General features: G+C 38.9%; 1 protein-coding gene across 4 annotated transcripts; it reads left to right on the top strand.

The window, feature by feature from the left end:
* Positions 1 to 5: 5 nt before the first annotated feature.
* ZNF540 (zinc finger protein 540) lies at positions 6 to 19856 on the top strand. Of its 4 annotated transcripts, none has more exons than XM_023229202.1 (5): positions 41 to 268; positions 3848 to 3928; positions 5088 to 5214; positions 6465 to 6563; positions 16930 to 19856. In XM_023229202.1, the coding sequence occupies exons 2-5, from the start codon at positions 3920 to 3922 to the stop codon at positions 18678 to 18680; spliced, it is 1986 nt and encodes a 661-aa protein (XP_023084970.1). In that variant the 5' UTR covers positions 41 to 268; positions 3848 to 3919; the 3' UTR covers positions 18681 to 19856. The 4 variants fall into 4 exon arrangements, with proteins under 4 accessions (XP_023084975.1, XP_023084970.1, XP_023084974.1 ...); XM_023229206.2 differs by having other exon boundaries at positions 6468 to 6563; positions 16930 to 19524; XM_031934773.1 differs by lacking the exon at positions 41 to 268 and adding an exon at positions 3007 to 3040.
* Positions 19857 to 20012: the final 156 nt, after the last annotated feature.

Here is a 20012-nt window from a genome sequence, read left to right as displayed (position 1 = left end):
AACGTAGTCTACAACTAGAAACGGGCCGGGTCGTGTCTGCGCAGGCCCAGCGGCTAAGATCAGGTCCAGCGCTCCAGAACAGAGCGATCCCTGAGGCTCCCTTGCTCAAACTGTGGGACTTACCCTACTATGGTCTGAGCCTACCCTATTTCATTATACTCAAGTAACGCCCCAGAAATTCCAGAGAATCTCACACAAAGAGGTTGAATCTTGCCGTGGTGCCTTCAGGTGAATGTCGTCCCGGGCTAGAACTGCAAAAGGCTGTCAGGTAAGGTCTGGATTTCTCTCTGACAGCTCTGGTCGTGATGCAGTGGCCACGATACCGGGTTGCTGCTCACCGGGGTTCGCAAGTGTGACGCATTCTTCACGGCCATGTGTGTGTGTCTGTGTCTGTGCGCTCGCGAGTCCGTGTCCGAGTGTCCTCTGTGGGGGCAGAGTGGATAGTGGCCATGCCTGTGTGATGTGCTTCAGATTATGCTTGAGACTGAGAGAGGCTATTATTGGCGCATTAGGATTGTGTGCGGAAGGGTCTTGGGAATGGTTTGATTATAGCTTTGAGGGTGATGTCTGTTTAATCAGATTCAGCCTGCGACTGAGTATCTTATATCCTGTAAGAAATTGATTTTTCTTTGCATGGTCATGAATTTAAAATACATTCCTATGAAATTATATAAATTTAGTGAATGATTCATTGAGAATTCACTTGTGACAGTGGATGTGGGGGAAGAAGTGTGTGAGCATAATATTCTGAGAATGAGCACGATGTGTGCAGCGCTGTGTTATACAGATATCTCTTGGCTTCAGTTTTCTCACCTGTAAAGTGAGGATATCAGTCGTGTAACACTTTGGAACAATGCTTTTTAACAGAAATTTCTGCAAAACTGGGTTCCATTTTGTATATCTGTGCTCTCCAATACAATAGCCACTAGCTACATATGGCTACTGAGAAATTGAAATGTGGCTGGTTTGACTGAAGAATGAATTTGTAAAATTGTGTTCAATTTTAATAAATCTAAATGTAAACAGCTATATATGGCTAGCAGTCTTCCTATTGAACAGTACAACCTGGAGCATTAATTTGCCTTCAAGATTTGAAGGGGGTAAAAACTTAATTCATTTAGCAAATATTTGAAAATGAAATTCTTAAAATTTCTTTAAATTATTTTTTCAATTTGAGATGATTGCAGATTCATATGAGGTTGTAATAAATAATAGAGACATTGTGTGTTATCCTCAACTTAGTCTTCTCCAATGATAACATCTTGCAGGACTGTAGTATAATATGACAACCAGGATGTTGACATTGATAGTCAAGACAGATCATTTCCATCACCACAAGGATCTGTTGTGTTGCCCTTTTATAGACAAATGTACTTTCTTCCCTCTTGTTTGAAGATATTCGTGTCAACATTAATGATAATGTAGGCATACCTCATTTTATTGTGCGTCATTTTATTGCACTTTGCAGATACTGTATTTGTTTGTTTTAAAGAGACAGGGTCTCACTGTCTCACCCAGGCTGGAGTGCAGTGGGGCCGTTATAGCTCACTGCAGTCTCAAACTCCTGGGTTCAAGGGATTCTCCAGCTGGCCCACAAAGCCTGAAATATTTATTATATGGTTCTTTGCAGGAAAAGTTTGCAGACTCCCAATCTATATTATTTCTGATGGCTACTTTATTTTCTATTATATGGATACACTAGAATTTATTTAACCTGTTCTTTATTGAAGTCTATTTATGTTTGTATCTAGCTTTTTCCATTTTAAGATTAGTCTATCTGCACCTGTCTGCATATATCCTAGTGAACATATATAATTATTTTCCTTAGGGTCATAGGAGTGAGATTACTGAACCATCTGGCTCACATTATTAAATTCTGCTAATATAGTTTCTTTTTTTTTTTTTTTTTTTGAGACAGAGTCTCGCTCTGTCGCCCAGGCTGGAGTGCAGTGGCGCGATCTCGGCTCACTGCAAGCTCCGCCTCCCGGGTTTATGCCATTCTTCTGCCTCAGCCTCCTGAGTAGCTGGGACTACAGGCGCCTGCCACCTTGCCCGGCTAGTTTTTTGTATTTTTTTAGTAGAGACGGGGTTTCACCGTGTTCGCCAGGATGGTCTCGATCTCCTGACCTCGTGATCCGCCCGTCTCGGCCTCCCAAAGTGCTGGGATTACAGGCTTGAGCCACTGAGCCCGGCCTGCTAATATAATTTCTAATTTACCCTCTTTAAGGTGGCACCAGTATATAACATGGTGTGAGGTCATCTATTTTACTCCAGTTCAACATGTTATTATTAGTCTTTTCAATGTTCCCGTGTTGTAAATATAAAATGCTATTTGCCACTTTAACGTATATTATCTTAATGAGTAGCAACATTTAATAGCTTTTAGTCATTAAACCCAAGTCATTATTCACGCTCGGGTTTTATTAGGCATAATAAGAAATTCTGGGTATCAGTGACAAGAGCACAGTTGAAAAAGAACTGGCTTTGTAGTTGGAGAACTGTGGATTCAGAACTCAGATGTCTTGTTTATTAACAGTGGATTTAGGTTTCTGTTTTTCTGATGTTGAAGTGGAGATAATAATGACACTGTAGAGATGTTCTAAGGATTAAATATCTATATATAAGGTATGTATCACATAAAAGTTGATTTTTTTAATTGCTTCCAGGGCCATAAACTTACTTCTCCCTCTAATTTGAGTACTGAGGGAGAAGGGAGGGTGAATGATGTCCTGCAGGGACCCTGGGGACTCTTCTGATTGAAGGAAATGGGGAGTGGTGAGCGCTGAGGATTGTGGGAGTTCTAGTTCAGGCTAGGAAAAGGGATCCCAGTGTGCAAGTATAATTTTGCAATGATAAAGGCCATCATGGATTGTCTATGCCAGGAATCAGCAACTGTTTTTCGTTTTTTTTTTTTTAGACGGAGTCTCGCTCTTGTTGCGCAGGCTGGAGTACGATGGGACGATCTCAGGTCACCACAGCCTCCACCTCCCAGATTCAAGCGATTTTCCTGCCTCAGCCTCCTGAGTAGCTGGGATTACAGGTGTGCACCACCACACCCAGCTAATTTTGTATTTTTAGTAGAGACAGGGTTTCTCCATGTTGGTCAGGCTGGTCTTGAACTCCCGACCTCAGGTGATCCGCCCGCCTCGGCCTCCCAAAGTGCTGGGATTATAGATGTGAGCCACCATGCCTGGCCAGCAAATGGTTTTTAAAGAGGGTCAAATAGGAAGTATTTTAGGCTGTGTGGCCCATACAGTCTCTATTGCAACTACTCAACTTGGCTATTGTAGCTTTCTGAAAGTAGCCATAGTCAGAAGTAAACAAATGAGCATAGCTGTGTTCTATTCCAACTTTATTTACAAAAACATGTGGGCGGGCCAGATCTGGCCCATGGGCCACAGGTTGCAAACTCCTAGTCTGTTTTGTCTTTCGTCTTTAAGTCTGGGGAAGCCAAGAAGCTCCTAAGGCCATGAAGGCAGTCTGCTTTGGACAATGTGGTCTGTCCCCTTTGGATGGTGAGAATCGAGGGAAGAGAATCTACTCTGGGCAGTTCGGAACATCCCAGCCTTGGGCCTAGATCAGTATCCTCATAGTGGGGATTGGCCCAGAACTCTCCTGCTGAAATATTAGTTGTGTGTTCTAATGCAGGAGAACCTCTGCACTGTGTTCATCCTCGTACAGCCAGGTTCCCTTGGTGTGGTGAGAGTGTGTCAGAGGGAGGTGAGGGAAGTGTAGGGGAAGTGTTTAGAAGCAACAATGGAAAATAAAAGATTATTAATTTATATCATGTTGTTACCTCTGAGGCAAACCTAGTCTCATTGCCTCATTTTTTTCTTCTCTAACTCAGGCTGCTCAGAACTTTGCTTCTCCAGCAGAATAATCCTGTGGAAGACTGAGCAGTTCTTGTGAGTCTAAAACCATGGCCCATGTAAGTTACAGTTTCTCTTTCCTTTAAATTCTTTTGTTTTTCAAGATCATGTGAACATTTTCGCTCTTTATGCTGACACTTCCTAACATAATTTTTTCTTAATCCCCACATTCCCAAGCTCCTCCCTTGTGCCCCCTCTCTTTTCTAACCAGTATCCATGTGCACATTGACCAGATCATTCAGGTTACTCAGTCTGTGTCTAGAGCAGGGATAGACAGACATGAAGTTCCTAGATGGAGGTACTTTACCATCCTTTGTCGGATCTGAGGTGTAATGAAACCAAGAATGGACTCATTTGACTACACATAGGAAAACACTGCAGTTTTCCACAGATCCTGTGTCTGTAGATAAAACGCAGTTTAATATTGATTGGCCTCAGTTTCAGTATGTGGTTGGGGCCTGCTTATAGAGAGGTCAGAGGATCTTTCCTGAGACTCTCAGAGGTGAAAACCCATAGTAAGATGCATTTTGTGGTTAAACCGAATGTGCTAGTCTTGACATGAGTATGATTCTGGTTCATTACATCAGTATTCTTAATCTCAAGAACAAAGAAGGTGTGTAGTGCTTATAAAAAAATCATCCAGATACATAAATATTAGATAATTGTATTCTCCCAGATTTGCAGTGAGGTACTATGGCCTTGAACTTCTGAGTTCACCACTGTACTCCATCCTGGGCAACAGAGCGAGATCCCCATATCAATTGATCAATCAATTGATCGATAGATAGATAAACTTAAAGGAAAAAGAGGATATAGTATTCTTTTTTCTTTAAGTTATTTATTAAGTGGTTTTCTTAAAGTATTTATTATTAAGTAATAATTTATTGAGAATTTTTGAGGTAGAAATATAGTTTATTTGCTTGTATCCACTGTTTAATTCAATTGGGAAACATTTATTTGTTTCCAGAAATGTTTTGAGTGAAGAACCCCATAATATACAGGAAATTTTGCATACATTGGCTGGATTCTTCAAGAAAATGAGGTGACTCTGCTTTAGAACACCTGGTTCCTTTCTTCTCTCTTTATCATAAGCTTTCAGCCCCAGCCTAGAGTTTAGTATAGTACCCCTTGCTGCAATGAAACCTTTTATCTCCTTTGCTTCTTTTTAAAATACTTGTTCTGTAATTTCACTAGTAATATGTTGGTTTATGGTTTCAGGCATTGGTGACGTTCAGGGATGTGGCTATAGACTTCTCTCAGAAGGAATGGGAGTACCTGGACACTACTCAGAGGAAATTGTACAGAGATGTGATGTTGGAGAATTATAGTAACTTGGTCTCACTGGGTAAGGTCACCTATGCCAAATAATGTAGACTCTGTTTTCTGAAATAGTAGCTTTCTCTTCCACAAATTTAGGAGATATTATTAAGAAACTAGCTGAATTTCTTCTGTCTTCCTCAAGGACTGGACTGAACTTTGATGGTTTGTGAATGGCACTTCCACTAAATGCTTTCATTTTCACCATACCTCCCTGAGCCTCATGAAATGTTCCTTAATCCATTCCTGTAGTTGCTTCTCCCTTAATAGTTAAGAGACTGGATTTGAATTTTGGGGCATTTACTCCAAAGCCAATGTCAATGAAATCAGGTTTCACATTGAATTTGAGTTCAGAATTGCTATGGATGCTCTGTTATTTGGTAACACGCCTGCGAGGATAACACCCCCAACCAGGGTCTACAATTTACATGCCATGGTTCAGACCAATAAAATTGACTTAAAATTAAAGTGAATGCATTCTACTTCCTAAAACAAACATTTTCCCTTACTGATTTGTGATTGAAAGTTTTACCTATTGGACATTATGCTCAGTACCTGGGTGGTAGGATCAAACGTACCTCAAACCTCAGCATCACACAATATCCCCAGGTAACAAACCTGCACATTTGGCTCTGTATCTAAAATAAAAGTTGAAATTAGTTAGAGTAAAATAAAATTTATTAACTTAGCATCTAACTTTAAATGAATATGTTAGCAAGAACCTAGAAATATCTTAGGAAGCTTCTTGTTTTGCTCTAAGTAAATTAACGACAAAAATAATAATAGCTAATAGAGTGCTTACTGTATACCGGGCACCATTCTAAGTATTAGCTATGAGATACAGAAGAAAAAAAGAAAAGAAAAGGTACTACTTTTGTTTTCATTTTATAGATGAAAAACCCGAGGCCCAAAGAATTTAACCAGTTTGTTTACAATCATTAGTCAATAGGTAGCAGAGTAGAATTTGGACCCACGTATCTGGCTTCAGAGTCTGTGCCCTCAATAACTACTGCCTCTCAATAGACCCAGTCTGTATGAGTTTTAATTCTAAAATGAATTAAAATTCTCCTGGATGAATTTTAATTCCCCTGCCCATCAAGTTTCTTTATTCTCTGGGATCCTGAGGCTACACCAAGTGGAATATTCTTTAATCCTGTCAGTTTTTTCTGAAGTCTTTATCGAAATCACATTGATCCATATGAATTTAACCAAGTCTCAAAATGTTTCTCAACGTGCAATGTTTTACTTCTATATATTCTTGTATTTCTTTCTTGGAAGCAGGATATTCTGGCTCAAAGCCAGATGTGATTACCTTATTGGAGCAAGGGAAAGAGCCCTGCGTGGCAGTGAGGGATGTGACAGGAAGACAGTACCCAGGTGAGTTGAGAGTTCATCAGGCAGATGGAAGCCCTCATTGCCAGTCACGGCCAGCTGGTGAGGGAGCATACATAGGCTTTGCATGCTGTGTAGGGAGTTCCTCTCAGAGGCCTCAGGCCTTTGGAGAAAAGGCCTAAGACAGTGAAGAAAATAGATCATCTTAGCATGAACTATCAAAAGAACGTCGCCTTGGCTCCTACTTACCACCTGTCTTTGTTTTTGTTTCCACCCGTATTACTCTCCATTTCATTAAAGAGAATGCGCTTTCCCAGTGCAATCAGTTGCTTCCTATCTTTTCTCCATTGACATGTGTGCTTGTTTCTAATGTCTAAAAGTTCAGTCTTTCACATATTCAGCATATATCAGTACCTTGGTGAATAAAGCCAAAACCTCCCCACACTAATGGAATTAACATTGCAGTAGGGGAGATACATAGTAAACTGTAAACAAATGAATATATAATATTAAATAATGATGCATGCTATGAAAGGAACCTATGAAGGGTAAGGAGATAGAGTTTGGGCAGGTTTAATTTAGGTGGGTTGCCCAGGGAAGGTTCTTCAAAGAGTGAATATATGTGCAGAGATGTGCAGTATAGGCTTAGGCCACGTGAATATCCGGAAGAAAATAATTCCAAGCACAGTGGAGAAGTGAGTTTTGTGTGTTTGAAGAACTTGAAGAAGCTCAGAGCAGATTCAGAGTGGGGAAGAGTAACTAAATATGAGTTTAGAGCTGAGCAGGGGCCAGGTCTGGTTCTGTTTATCGTAGTAAGAAATTTAGATTTTTCTTTTCCAAGAGTGATTGAAAGCCATAATCAAAAATATGTTTTTAAATGATTGCTGTAGATGCTCTGTGAAGAATATACTAAACAGGGGCAAGATTGGAAGTAGAAAGATCAGTTATCAGGCTATTTCAGAAGTCTAGGTTAGCAGTGATAGTAGCTTGGACTGGGATGGTAGTGGTGAGGGGTGGTAAGAAGATGCTGTATTCATCTTATAATTTGAAAGTAGAGCTAACAGACATGCCATGGGGTATGAGTGAACAAGAAATCATAGGTGAACCAGCAGCTACGTGTATATAATTTGCTGGGATGGACATATGGGAAAGATAGCTTGGAAGATGGAAATAGAGTCCTGATTTAGGTATATATATTTAAAATGCCTACTTGTCATCAAAATTGAGATGTTGAACAGTCAGAGAGATGGTAGGACAAGTTATATTAACTTGGGTGTCCAGCCAATGAGCTGACTGAATGAGATCACTTAGGGCTGATCTGACCTACTACCTATTTTTGTAAATAAAGTTTTATTGAAACGTAGCCACACTTAATTATTTAATGTATTGTCTACGGCAGAGTTGAGTAGTTGAGACAGAAGTCATATGGCTCACAATGCACAAGATATCGACTGTCTGGTCCTTTACAGAAAGTTTGCTGATTCCCTGCCTTTAGCGAATGAGTTTCATAGAATGAAGGGAGCCAGATAAGAAAAAGACTGAGGCCTGGGGCACTCTATTTAGAGAAGGAAGAGGAGGCAGCAAGTAGATTGAGAACAAGTAGGCCTGGAGAGTGGTACCAAAAAAGTCAAATGAAGAAAATGTTTCAAGTGAAAGGGAGTAGTTATCTGTGAGGTCCACTGAACTGTAAATTGCCTATAGGATATGGCAGGAAAGAAGCTGGTGGTGACCTTGTGTTAAGAGGACAAGGTTTCAGTGGAGTTGGAGGTGAAAAAAGCCTGCCAGATGTGACGGAAATAAAATGGGAGGTGAGGCAGTGATGACAGTGAGACAGAAAATTTTTCTAATGGGAATTCTGTTAGGAGGGAACTAGATAAGGGGTTAGTAGCTAGAAGAGGATACGGGATGTAGGGAGTCTTTTTTTTTTCTTTTTTTTTTTTTTTTTTTGAGATGGAATTTTGCTCGTCGCCCAGGCTGCAGTGCAGTGGCACGATCTCGGCTCACTGCAACCTCCACCCCCTGGGTTCAAGCAATTCCCCTGCCTCAGCCTCCCGAGTAGCTGGTATTACAGGCGCCTGCCACCACACCTGGCTAATTTTTGTATTTTTAGTAGAAATGGGGTCTCACCATGTTGGCTAGGCTGGCCTTGAACTCCTGACCTCAGGTGATCCGCCCATCTTGGCCTCCCAAAGTGCTGGGATTACAGGCATGAGCCACCGTGCCTGGCCAGGAGTCTATTTCAAGATGTGAGATTTTTAAGATGAAAATGATTCTATAGAAAGAGGAAAAATTGTAGTAGAGGGAAGGATAATTATGGAAAGTGGAGGACAAGGAGGTAGGATCCAGTGCACAAGAAAAATTTAGAGAACTATAGATACGACAATAGATATAGGTGGGTTGATTGATGTGGTATTATGTATTTCTTTTCAATGCTTCATTTTTATTAGAGGAATAAGTGAGATCATCAGCTAAGAATTGGCAGGAAGGAAGGGAGAGTTATGTTTGAAGTGAAAGATGTAAATATATTTTGAATACTGGTGTTCAGTTTACCTGCATCTCACTAGCTCGTTCACTTTTTATTTTCTATTAATCAGGAGTTAATAATAACAGTTAACATTTATTATTTACTGTATACCAGATTTAGTCATTTTACAATGTATATATTCTTCAAAATATGTTTTACAGACTAAATACATACAATTTTATCTATCAATGTAAAAAATAATGTATTTTTTAAAATATGAAGAAAAGGCTATTAAGTTCTATACAGTATATTGATTCTTCTATATCAAGCCAAATTCTGATTTGTACTTTCTTTGCAGTTTTTTTTAGTTGAAATTCTTGGGTTGTACATAATCAGATCATTTGCAAATCATGATAGTTTTTCATTCTTCCTTAAAAATGTTTACCTCTAAAATTCTTAATTCTGCTTAGTTGTTTTGCTTATCATGATTTTATATAAAGGATAACTTTTCTTTTTGCTCTTTTCTTGAGTAGCTAAACTAACTTTAAAATTATCTGTTCTATAAAACTTTTATAGACGTCTATGAAATTGCAAGGATAGGTGTTTCACAATGGAATTTCATTTGCTTAGGCTTTTTATTTCTTCTGTGGTCAATACAGGAAATTAATAGTTTCCTTAAAATTTTTTATTCTGGAATATACAGGTTATTTTGTTTAGAGCATTACATAGAGCTTTGGAAAAGAACCTTACTTTTTTTTTTCAAATCAGCTTTTGAGATATGATTTATATACAATAAAATTCATTAATTCTGTCTGTTTAATTTAGTTATTTTGGACAAATGCATGAGTCTTGTAAAATCATCACCACTTCAGTCAAGATCTAGAATATGTCCACCATGTCAACACTTTCTATTATGTTTCTTTACAGTCAGTACCCTTCCCCCATTTTCAGCACAGCCCGAGACAGGAAACTAAGTTGCCTTCTTTCCCTAATTGTGTCTTTTCTACAATTTCATATCAAATAAATCAGAGTATGCAGTATTTTGTGTCATACTTCTTCCACTTCTGATATTTATGAGATTCATCCAAGTAGTTAGAAGTCTCAGTAGTTAATTCCTTTTTCTTGCTGAATAGTATTTCATATCTACTTGTTAACAGTTTATGAACATCTAAATTGTTTCTAGTCTTTCATGAGTATGAATAAAGCTATTATGTGTGCTTGTTTACAAGTCTTTGTTTGAATGTATGCTTTGTTACCTTGGGTAAAACACCTGAGGGTGGGATTCATGGATTATATAAGTGTATATAAGAAACTGGGCCGGGCACAGTGGCTCATGCCTGTATTCCCAGCACTTTTTTTTTTTTTTGAGACGGAGTCTCCCTCTGTCGCCCAGGCTGGAGTGCAGTGGCGCGATCACGGCTCACTGCAAGCTCCGCCTCCCGGGTTCACGCCATTCTCCTGCCTCAGCCTCCAGAGTAGCTGGGACTACAGGCGCCCACCACCGCGCCCGGCTAATTTTTTGTATTTTTAGTAGAGACGGGGTTTCACCGTGGTCTCAATCTCCTGACCTCGTGATCCACCCGCCTCGGCCTCCCAAAGTGCTGGGATTACAGGCGTGAGCCACCGCGCCCGGCCAATCCCAGCACTTTTTTGGGAGGCTAAGGCAGGGGGATCGCTTGAGCCCAGGAGTTCTAGACCAGCCTGGGCAACATGGCAAACCTGTCTCTACTAAAACTACAAAAATTAGCTAGGATGGTGGTACACACCTGTAAAAACTTTATTAAAAAAAAAAAAACTGGGCTGGGTGTGGTGGCTCACGCCTATAATCCCAGCACTTTTGGAGGCCAAGGCGGGTGGATCACGAGGTCAGGAGTTCAAGACCAGCCTGGCCAACATGGTGAAACGCCGTCTCTACTAAAAATACAAAAATTAGCTGGGTGTGGTGGCGTATGCCTGTAATCCCAGCTACCCAGGAGGCTGAGGCAGGAGAATTGCTTGAAACTGGAAGGCGGTGGTTGCAGTGGGCCAAGATCATGCCACTGCACTGCACTCCAGCCTGGGCAACAAGAGCGAAACTCTCTCACCAAAAAAAAAAAAAAAAAAAAAAGAAACTGTCCAAAGTGGCTATATTTTTTGGCATTCTCAGTAGATGTCCAATAGCTCCACATTCTTGCCAGCCTGTGGTATTGTCAGTCATTTTAATCTTAGTCATTTTAGTGGATATGTAGGTGTATCTCACTGTGATTTTAATTTGCATTTAATGACTAATGTTGAACATATTTTCGTTTATTTGCCATTCCTTTATTTCCTTTAGTAAAAAGTGTCTGTTTAGAATTTTTATCCATTAAATTTTTCAGCAATTTTATTGCGGTATAATTTACATAACATAAAATGTACTCACTGTAAGTGCACATTTGGTGACTTTTAGTCAATTTATAGTTAGGCAGCCATCATGGCAATCCAGTTTTAGAATATTTCCATCACCCCCAAATGTTTCCTTATGCCCCTTTGCAGTTAATCCCTTCTTCCACCTCCGGCTTTAGGCATCTACTGACCTACCTTCCATTTTTGTCGATTTTCCTTTTCTGAATATTTCATATAAATGGGATCATGCAATGTACAGTCTTTTGAATCTGGCTTCTTTAACTTAGCATAATGTTCTGGAGGTCCATTTATGAAGCAGCATGTATTAGTAATATATTCTTTTTTATTGCCAAATATGTTCTTTTGTAGGGATATACCATATTTTACTTATCTATTTACCAGTGATGGACTTTTGGATTGTTTATCGTTTGAGACTGTTGTCAATAATGCTACTATACACATGGGTATACATATCATTGTGTGGACATATGTCTTAATTCATCTTAGTTGGATTCATAGGCATGGAACTGCTGGGTTATATGATGAATATAACTTTCACTTTATAAGAAACTGCCAAAATGTGTTCTAAACTACCTATATCGCTGTACCTTCCCAATAACAATACATGAGGGTTTCAGTTTCTCTGTCTTCTCACCAACATGTGCTATTACCTGTCTTTTTGAGAACAGCCATTCCAGTATGTGTAGTGGTATCTAATTGTGGTTGACGTTGAGCAATTGCTTATTAGCTACTGGCATAGCTTCTTTGGTGGAAATGCTGTTCAGTGTTTTGCCCATTCTTAATATTAGGTTGTTTGTGTTATTATTGAGTTGCAAGAGTTGTAAAAATATACTCTGAATAGAAGCATTTTACATATATGATCTGCAAATATTTTCTCCTAGATTGCGATGGCATGTCTTTTCATTTTCTTAATCTTATCTTTTGCAGTACAAACATTTTTCATTTTGATGAAGCCAAATGTATCTTTTTTTCTTTTATGAATTGTGCTTTTGTATCTGAGAACTCTTTTTCTCATACAAGGACACAAAAATTGCCATTAATGTTATCCATTGTGTTTATCTTCTTGATTTGTAAGAGTTCTTTATATATCTTACAATCAACCTCTTTATCAGATATATATTTTGCAATATTTTATTAGTTTAGATACTAGATATATATTTTGCAATATTTTACTAGTTTCTGGAGTAAATTTCTATTCATTAACAAACTTTATTTTTAAAATCAGTTTTAGGTTTACAGGAAAATTTCACAGAAAATACAGAATTCCTATATACTTTCTGTCCTCAAACATACACACCCTCCCCAACTACCAACATTCCATATTACAGTGGTACATTTGTTACAGTTGATAAACCTACATTGACACATCATTATCACCCAAAGTCCAGAGTCTGTATTAAGGTTCACTCTTAGTGTTATAAATTCTGTTAACTTTGAAAAATATATAATGACATGTATCCACAACTGTACTATCATACAGAGTAGTTTCACTGCTCTAAAATTTCTGTTTGGCCTAGTCATCCCTCATTCCACCCTAACCCTTAGAAACCACTGAGCCTTTTACTGTCTCCATAGTTTTGCCTTTTTCAGACTGTCATGTAGTTGGAATCATATAGTATGTAGCCTTCTAAGATTGGGGTCTTTCACTTAGTAATATGCATTTAAGTTTCCTCAACATCTTTTTGTGATGGCTTATTCTTTTAGCACTGAATAATAGTCCATTCTCTGGAAGTACCACAGCTTATCCATTCACCTACTAAAGGACATCTTGGTTGTTTTTTAAGTATTGGAAGTTTTGAATAAAGCTGCTATATGCATTTGTGTGCAGGTTTTTGTATGAACATAAGCTTTCATTTTATTTGGGTAAACACCAAGGAATATGATTGCTGAGTAGTATGGTAAGAATATGTTTAGTTTTGTAGGAAACTGCCAAAATGTTCTTCAAAGTGGCTATAATATTTTTGCATTCCCCCAGCAATGAATGAGAGTTCCTGTTGCTCCACATCCTTGTCAGCATTTGGTGTTGCCGGTGTTTTAGATTTTGGCCATTCTAACAGGTGTGAAGTGGTATCTCGTTGTTTAATTTGCAGTTCTCTGAGAGTCCTGATCTCTGGTTTAGTGTCTGACATTAATTTGGAGAAATTCTCATTCATTGTTGCTTCATTTATTGCTTCTTTTCCTTTCTCTCTTTTTCCTTCTTCTGGTATTTTCATCATGTGTATTTACACCTTTTATACTTAACACCAGAGTTCTTGGATATCTGTTCTGTTTCTTTCAGTATTTTTTTCTCTTTCTTTTCAGTGTTGGAAGTTTCTCTTGTCACATCCTCAAGTGCAGAGATTCCTCAGCTGTGTCCAGTTTACTGATGAGCACATCAAAGGCATTCTTCATTTCTGTTAGTGTTTTCGATCTTCAGCACTTCTTTTTGATTCTTTCTTAGAATATTCATCTCTCTGTTTTCATTATCCATCTGGATGTTGTCTATTTTTTCTATTAAAGCCCTTAACACATTTCTTATAGTCTTTTAAAATTCCTGGTCTGGTAATTCCAGCATTCCTGCCATATCTGACTCTAATTCTGATGCTTGTTTAGTCTCATCAAACTGTTTCTTGCCTTTTAGTTTTCCTTCTAATTTTTTGTTGGAAGGTAAACATGATGTACTGGGTAAAGGGAAACATAGTAAATAGGCCTTTAGGAATGTAGTGGTAAGGTGTAATGGGAGAGGAGTGTTCCCTAGTCCCAGAATTAGGTCTCAGCCTTTTGGTGCACCTGTGCCACTTGACGGACCTTAACCAGTGCTTCCAGTTTTTTCCCCATCGCTAGGTGTGACGGGATGGCTTAGAGGGCTGAGCTGGGTATTTTCTTTCCTCTATGTCATTAGGCTCTAATAAAACCCCAGCAGGTTATGATCTATCTACTTGAAGAGAAAATACTCCTAGCCTCAGGTGATCCACCCACCTTGGCCTCCCAAAGTGCTGGGATTACAAGCGTGAGCCACTGCACCTGGCCAGTATTTAGATTTTTTAGACTCTTGTCTTATTTAGATTGCCAACCTCCAGCTTTCATTTAACTTATCTATGTTAATAAGATTCCTTGACACTTCTAGTCTCCCAGCCATCGCCTCATACTCTTCAGTTACTGTGTTCTCCCTAAAATTGTTGAGTTTCTTTGTTCATTTTTTCCAGAAACCATTCAACATGGCACATACCTGTTACAATATCTAAAAAGATCATTTAAATACTTCTCTATCAAGTATAGGAATGGTTGGTTTTAGATGTAAGGGAACAGAAGAGATATCCTCTGAGAAAGGTTATAAAGAAAGTACAGTGGGCCGGGCGTGGTGGCTAACGCCTGTAATCCCAGCACTTTGGGAGGCCGAGGTGGGTGGATCACAAGGTCAGGGGTTTGAGACCAGCCTGGCCAATATACTGAAACCCCATCTCTACTAAAAATACCAAAAAATTAGCCAGGCGTGGTGGTGGGTGCCTGTCATCCCAGCTACTTGGGAGGCTGAGGCAAAGAGAATCACTTGAACCTGGGAGACAGAGGTTGCAGTGAGCCGAGATGGTGCCACTGCACTCCTGCCCGGGTGACTGTGTAAGACTCTGTCTCAGGGAAAAAAAAAAAAAGTAGAGTGACCGGGCGCAGTGGCTCATGCCTGGAATCCCAGCTCTTTGGGAGTCCGAGGCAGGTGGATCACCTGGGGTCAGGAGTTCGAGACCAACCTGGCCAACACAGTGAAACCCTGTCTCTACTAAAAATACAAAAATTAGCTGAGTTTGGCAGCATGCACCTGTAATTCCAGCTACTCAGGAGGCTGAGGCAGGAGAATCGCTTGAACCTGGGAGGCAGAGGTTGCAGTGAGCCGAGATAGCGCCATTGCACTCCATCCTAGGTGACAAGAGTGAGACTCTATCTCAAAAAAAAAAAGAAAAAAGAAAAACAGAGTAGAGTGAGCATCCAGTAGGTGGCTGAATAATAGTAAAACTCAGCTGTGTAAACACACATCTCTTTGCACAGGAGGCAGTGAACAACAGGGTTGGAAACATTTCTGTTTAATTGGATAGCCATTTAAAGGATGAGTAGGCAAAACAAGGGCTTTTTCATTTTATACATTTGGTTGAACTAACTTGGAGTTACTTTTGTTCTGATCTGTAAAGGAAATAAGCTAGGAAAGAGTGCATTTAATCACTGTAATAAGGTGAGAGAGATTACAGCTAGTTTGTAATTGTTAACAAAAATATAAAAATTAAGTGATTGTCCTGATATTCAGCTGTCCTATATGTGACTTATCTGTCATTCATCATCATAATTTCCTTTAAGACAATGGTTTATTGTACAGTCAATTGTTTAATGCCTGCTAATATGCTAGTGGGTAGTTATTCACTGTTGAATGAAATAAGAATTACATCTTCCTTTGGGAAGGTTTAGGGATCAGAAAATCAACAAAAGAGTAAAAAGAAAAATCAGTGGATATGCATTTGAAAATTGTGAAATGAAGAAATGAAACATGATGCTGGAATTGAGAATAAAGGACATAGACTGCCTTACAGTCAGTAGGGCAAGCCTTTCTGTGTAAGAGATATTTAACCAACCATTAAGAATGAGAAGGAGTTGGCCTTTCACAGAGTCCAGGACAGATTATTTTTAGGAGATGAAAAATCCCATAGAAAACTATATGAACTGGGAAATGCTATGACACAATCGAAGAGCTGAATAGAAGCAAATGTCATAATAAGAGGGGGTAAGGAGGACAATGTCTTTGAAAGAGGGCTTTAGGTAACCAAAGACCATATTATATTATATGGTAACATGTTTGGATTTTATTCTAAGAGTAAAGAAAAACTGTTAAAATTGTTAAGTGGAGATTCTCCAACTTTGATCAGAATCATCTAGTGGAGTTATTAAAAATTCAGATACCAAATTACTCCTATAGATTTGGTTCACTTGACTTGTGTGGTAAGTAAATAGCAGTATTTGTGATAAACTCCCAGATGATTCTCATCCACAATAAAATTTTAGAACCACTGATGTAAATAAACTAGTTGCCATATCACCACAATCTTATATAATCTCTTTTTTTTTTTTTTTTGAGATGGAGTTTAGCTCTTGTAGCCCAGGCTGGAGTGCAATGGCGTGATCTCAGCTTACTGCAACCTCCGCCTCCCGGGTTCAAGTAATTCTCCTGCCTCAGCCTCTCAAGTAGCTGGGATTACAGGCTCCTGCCACAACAATTGGCTAATTTTGTATTTTTTTAGTGGAGATGGGGTTTCACCATGTTGGTCAGGCTAGTCTTGAACTCCTGACCTCAGATGATCCACCTGCCTCGGCCTTCCAAAGTGCTGGGATTACAGGCATGAGCCACCACGCCCGGCTATAATCTCTCATTTTCGAAGCTCATGTTGCCTAATTTCAAATTACATAACTTTATTTAAATATCCTTTAAGCCATTGACTTCCAGTAAGAACTGTTTTCACTTTGTTTCCTATTTTGAAAATATAAAGTTTATGTTATGCTGGCTACAGGAAAATAATTTTTGTTTGCTTTTATGTTTTCTTTCAGGTTGGTTATCCAGGCATAAGACCAAGAAATTATCTTCAGAAAAGGACATTCATGAAATCAGTTTATCCAAAGGGAGTATAATAGAAAAAAGTAAAACTCTTCATCTGAAAGGATCCATTTTGAGAAATGAGTGGCAGAGCAAAAGTGAGTTTGAGGGTCAGCAGGGACTTGAAGAAAGATCAATCAGTCAAAAGAAAATCGTCTCTAAAAAAATGTCAACTGGTAGAAAACATCCCTCTTTTACTCTGAATCAGAGAATTCATAATAGTGAGAAAAGTTGTGACTCAAACTTGGTTCAACATGGGAAAATAGATTCTGATGTGAAACATGATTGTAAAGAACGTGGGAGTACCTTGAATAATGTCTGCCAGCTTACTCTCCATCAGAAAATTCATACTGGTGAAAAATCCTGTAAATGTGAGAAATGTGGGAAAGTTTTTAGTCATAGCTATCAACTTACTCTGCATCAGAGATTTCATACTGGTGAGAAACCCTATGAATGTCAAGAATGTGGGAAGACCTTTATTCTTTACTCACAACTTAATCGACATCAGAAAATTCACACTGGTAAAAAACCCTATATGTGTAAGAAATGTGATAAGGGCTTTTTTAGTAGATTAGAACTTACTCAACATAAAAGAATTCATACCGGTGAGAAATCTTATGAATGTAAAGAATGTGGAAAAGTTTTTCAACTTGTTTTCTACCTTAAAGAACATGAAAGAATTCATACAGGTAAGAAACCCTATGAATGTAAGGAGTGTGGGAAAGCTTTTAGTGTAGGTGGACAACTTACCCGTCATCAGAAAATTCATACTGGTGTAAAACCCTACGAATGTAAGGAATGTGGAAAGACCTTTGGACTTAGTTTTTACCTTACTGAACACAGAAGAACTCATGCAGGTAAGAAACCTTATGAATGTAAGGAGTGTGGGAAGTCATTTAATGTGCGTGGACAGCTTAATCGGCATAAAACAATTCATACTGGTATAAAACCTTTTGAATGCAAGGTGTGTGAGAAGGCTTTTAGTTATAGTGGTGACCTCAGAGTACATTCTAGAATTCATACTGGAGAGAAACCATATGAATGTAAGGAATGCGGGAAAGCCTTTATGCTTCGTTCAGTCCTTACTGAACATCAGAGACTTCACACTGGTGTGAAGCCCTATGAATGTAAGGAATGTGGGAAGACGTTTAGAGTGCGCTCTCAAATTAGTCTACATAAGAAAATTCATACTGATGTGAAGCCCTACAAATGTGTACGATGTGGGAAGACCTTTAGATTTGGTTTCTACCTTACTGAACACCAGAGAATTCATACTGGCGAAAAGCCCTATAAATGTAAAGAATGTGGAAAGGCCTTTATTCGTAGAGGGAATCTTAAAGAACATCTGAAAATTCATTCTGGTTTAAAACCCTATGACTGTAAAGAATGTGGGAAGTCCTTTAGTCGGCGTGGGCAGTTCACTGAACATCAGAAAATTCATACGGGTGTAAAACCATACAAATGTAAAGAATGTGGGAAGGCCTTTAGTCGTAGTGTAGACCTTAGAATACATCAAAGAATTCATACTGGTGAGAAACCCTATGAGTGTAAACAATGTGGGAAGGCCTTTAGACTTAATTCACACCTTACTGAACATCAGAGAATTCACACTGGTGAGAAACCCTATGAGTGTAAGGTATGTAGAAAGGCCTTTAGACAATATTCACATCTTTATCAACATCAGAAAACTCATAATGTAATTTAATATAAGAAAGGGTTTCCATGTCATGTTCTATTTATAGAATATCAAAATATTTATGACCAGAAAGAAGTTCTGTCAATGTGTTGATCTTTTTTTAGACATATTAACTTAATAAATGTATGAGTCTTAAATATCTCTTAGTTCTCATTAAATTTAGGAAAATTCACACTAGAAAATAAAGCTGTTAATGTAACAATTGTGGAAAAGTGTTCTGGCAACAGCATATACTTATCATCATTGCCTTTCCACTACTCTACTGTGTGATATTAGACAAAATATTTGCTTCTTGGTACCTCAGCTGTAAAATGAAACACACCTAAAAGTGTGGTTAATTGTTTCCAACATATATAATACAGCAACAACTATCTGGCCCATGCTGCTTTGGATTAATATTGGATATTACTGTTTTTATTATCATCAACATTATTATTAGTAGATTTCTTAACAGGAAGACACAGTGGAGATAACAAATTTGGAAAAGTCACTCATCACGTATATTTCATGAAGTACTTCTTTGATAACATCTGTGTTATGGGCTGAATGTTTGTGTTCCCGTAACGATTCCTATGTTGAAACAGGAATCACAAGGTGATGGTATTTGAAGGCAGGGCCTTTAGGAGGAAATCAGGTCATGAGGGTGGAGGCTTCATGAATGGGATCGCTGCCTTTATTAGAGGAAGCCAAAGAGCCAGCTAGCTCTTTCAACCGCATGAGGATGCAGCAGGAAGTCAGCAGTCTACAGTGCCAAAGAGGGAGGGCCTTTCCCAGAACCCAAGCATGCTGGCACCCTGATCTTGGACTTGCAGCCTCCAAAACTGTGAGAAATAAATTTCAGTTGTTTATAAGCCACTGAGTCTATGGTGTTTAGTTATGCAGCCCAGAATAACGAAGGCACTTCATTAGAATATAAAGAAAATGTAAAGATCTGAATTCAGACCTCATTGCTTAAGTTCTACCAGAAAATTAAAGATGAAGAGAAACCCTAAGGATGTAGTGAGTGGGAGGACCTTAGAATATAGCTTTTGAAGCATCAGAGAGAGGTGTGAGGGGATTTACCCACAATAATGTAGAAATTAAATGGATAGAAAAAAGAAAGCTGTCTGGCCGGGTGCCATGGCTCGCGCTTCTAATCACAGCACTGTAGGAGGCCAAGGCAGGCAGATTACCTGAGGTCAGGAGTTCGAGACCAGCCTGGCCAACATAGAGAAACCCCGTCTCTACTAAAAATACAAAAATTAGCCAGGCGTGGTGGCAGGCACCTGTAATCCCAGCTACTCGGGAGGCTGAGCTAAGAGAATCACTTGAATCTGGGAGGTGGAGGTTGCAGTGAGCTGA

This window comes from Piliocolobus tephrosceles, chromosome 21, assembly GCF_002776525.5.
Source record: "Piliocolobus tephrosceles isolate RC106 chromosome 21, ASM277652v3, whole genome shotgun sequence".
In the NCBI taxonomy this organism is placed as follows: domain Eukaryota; kingdom Metazoa; phylum Chordata; class Mammalia; order Primates; family Cercopithecidae; genus Piliocolobus; species Piliocolobus tephrosceles.
This window is presented reverse-complemented; position numbering and strand designations above follow the sequence as displayed.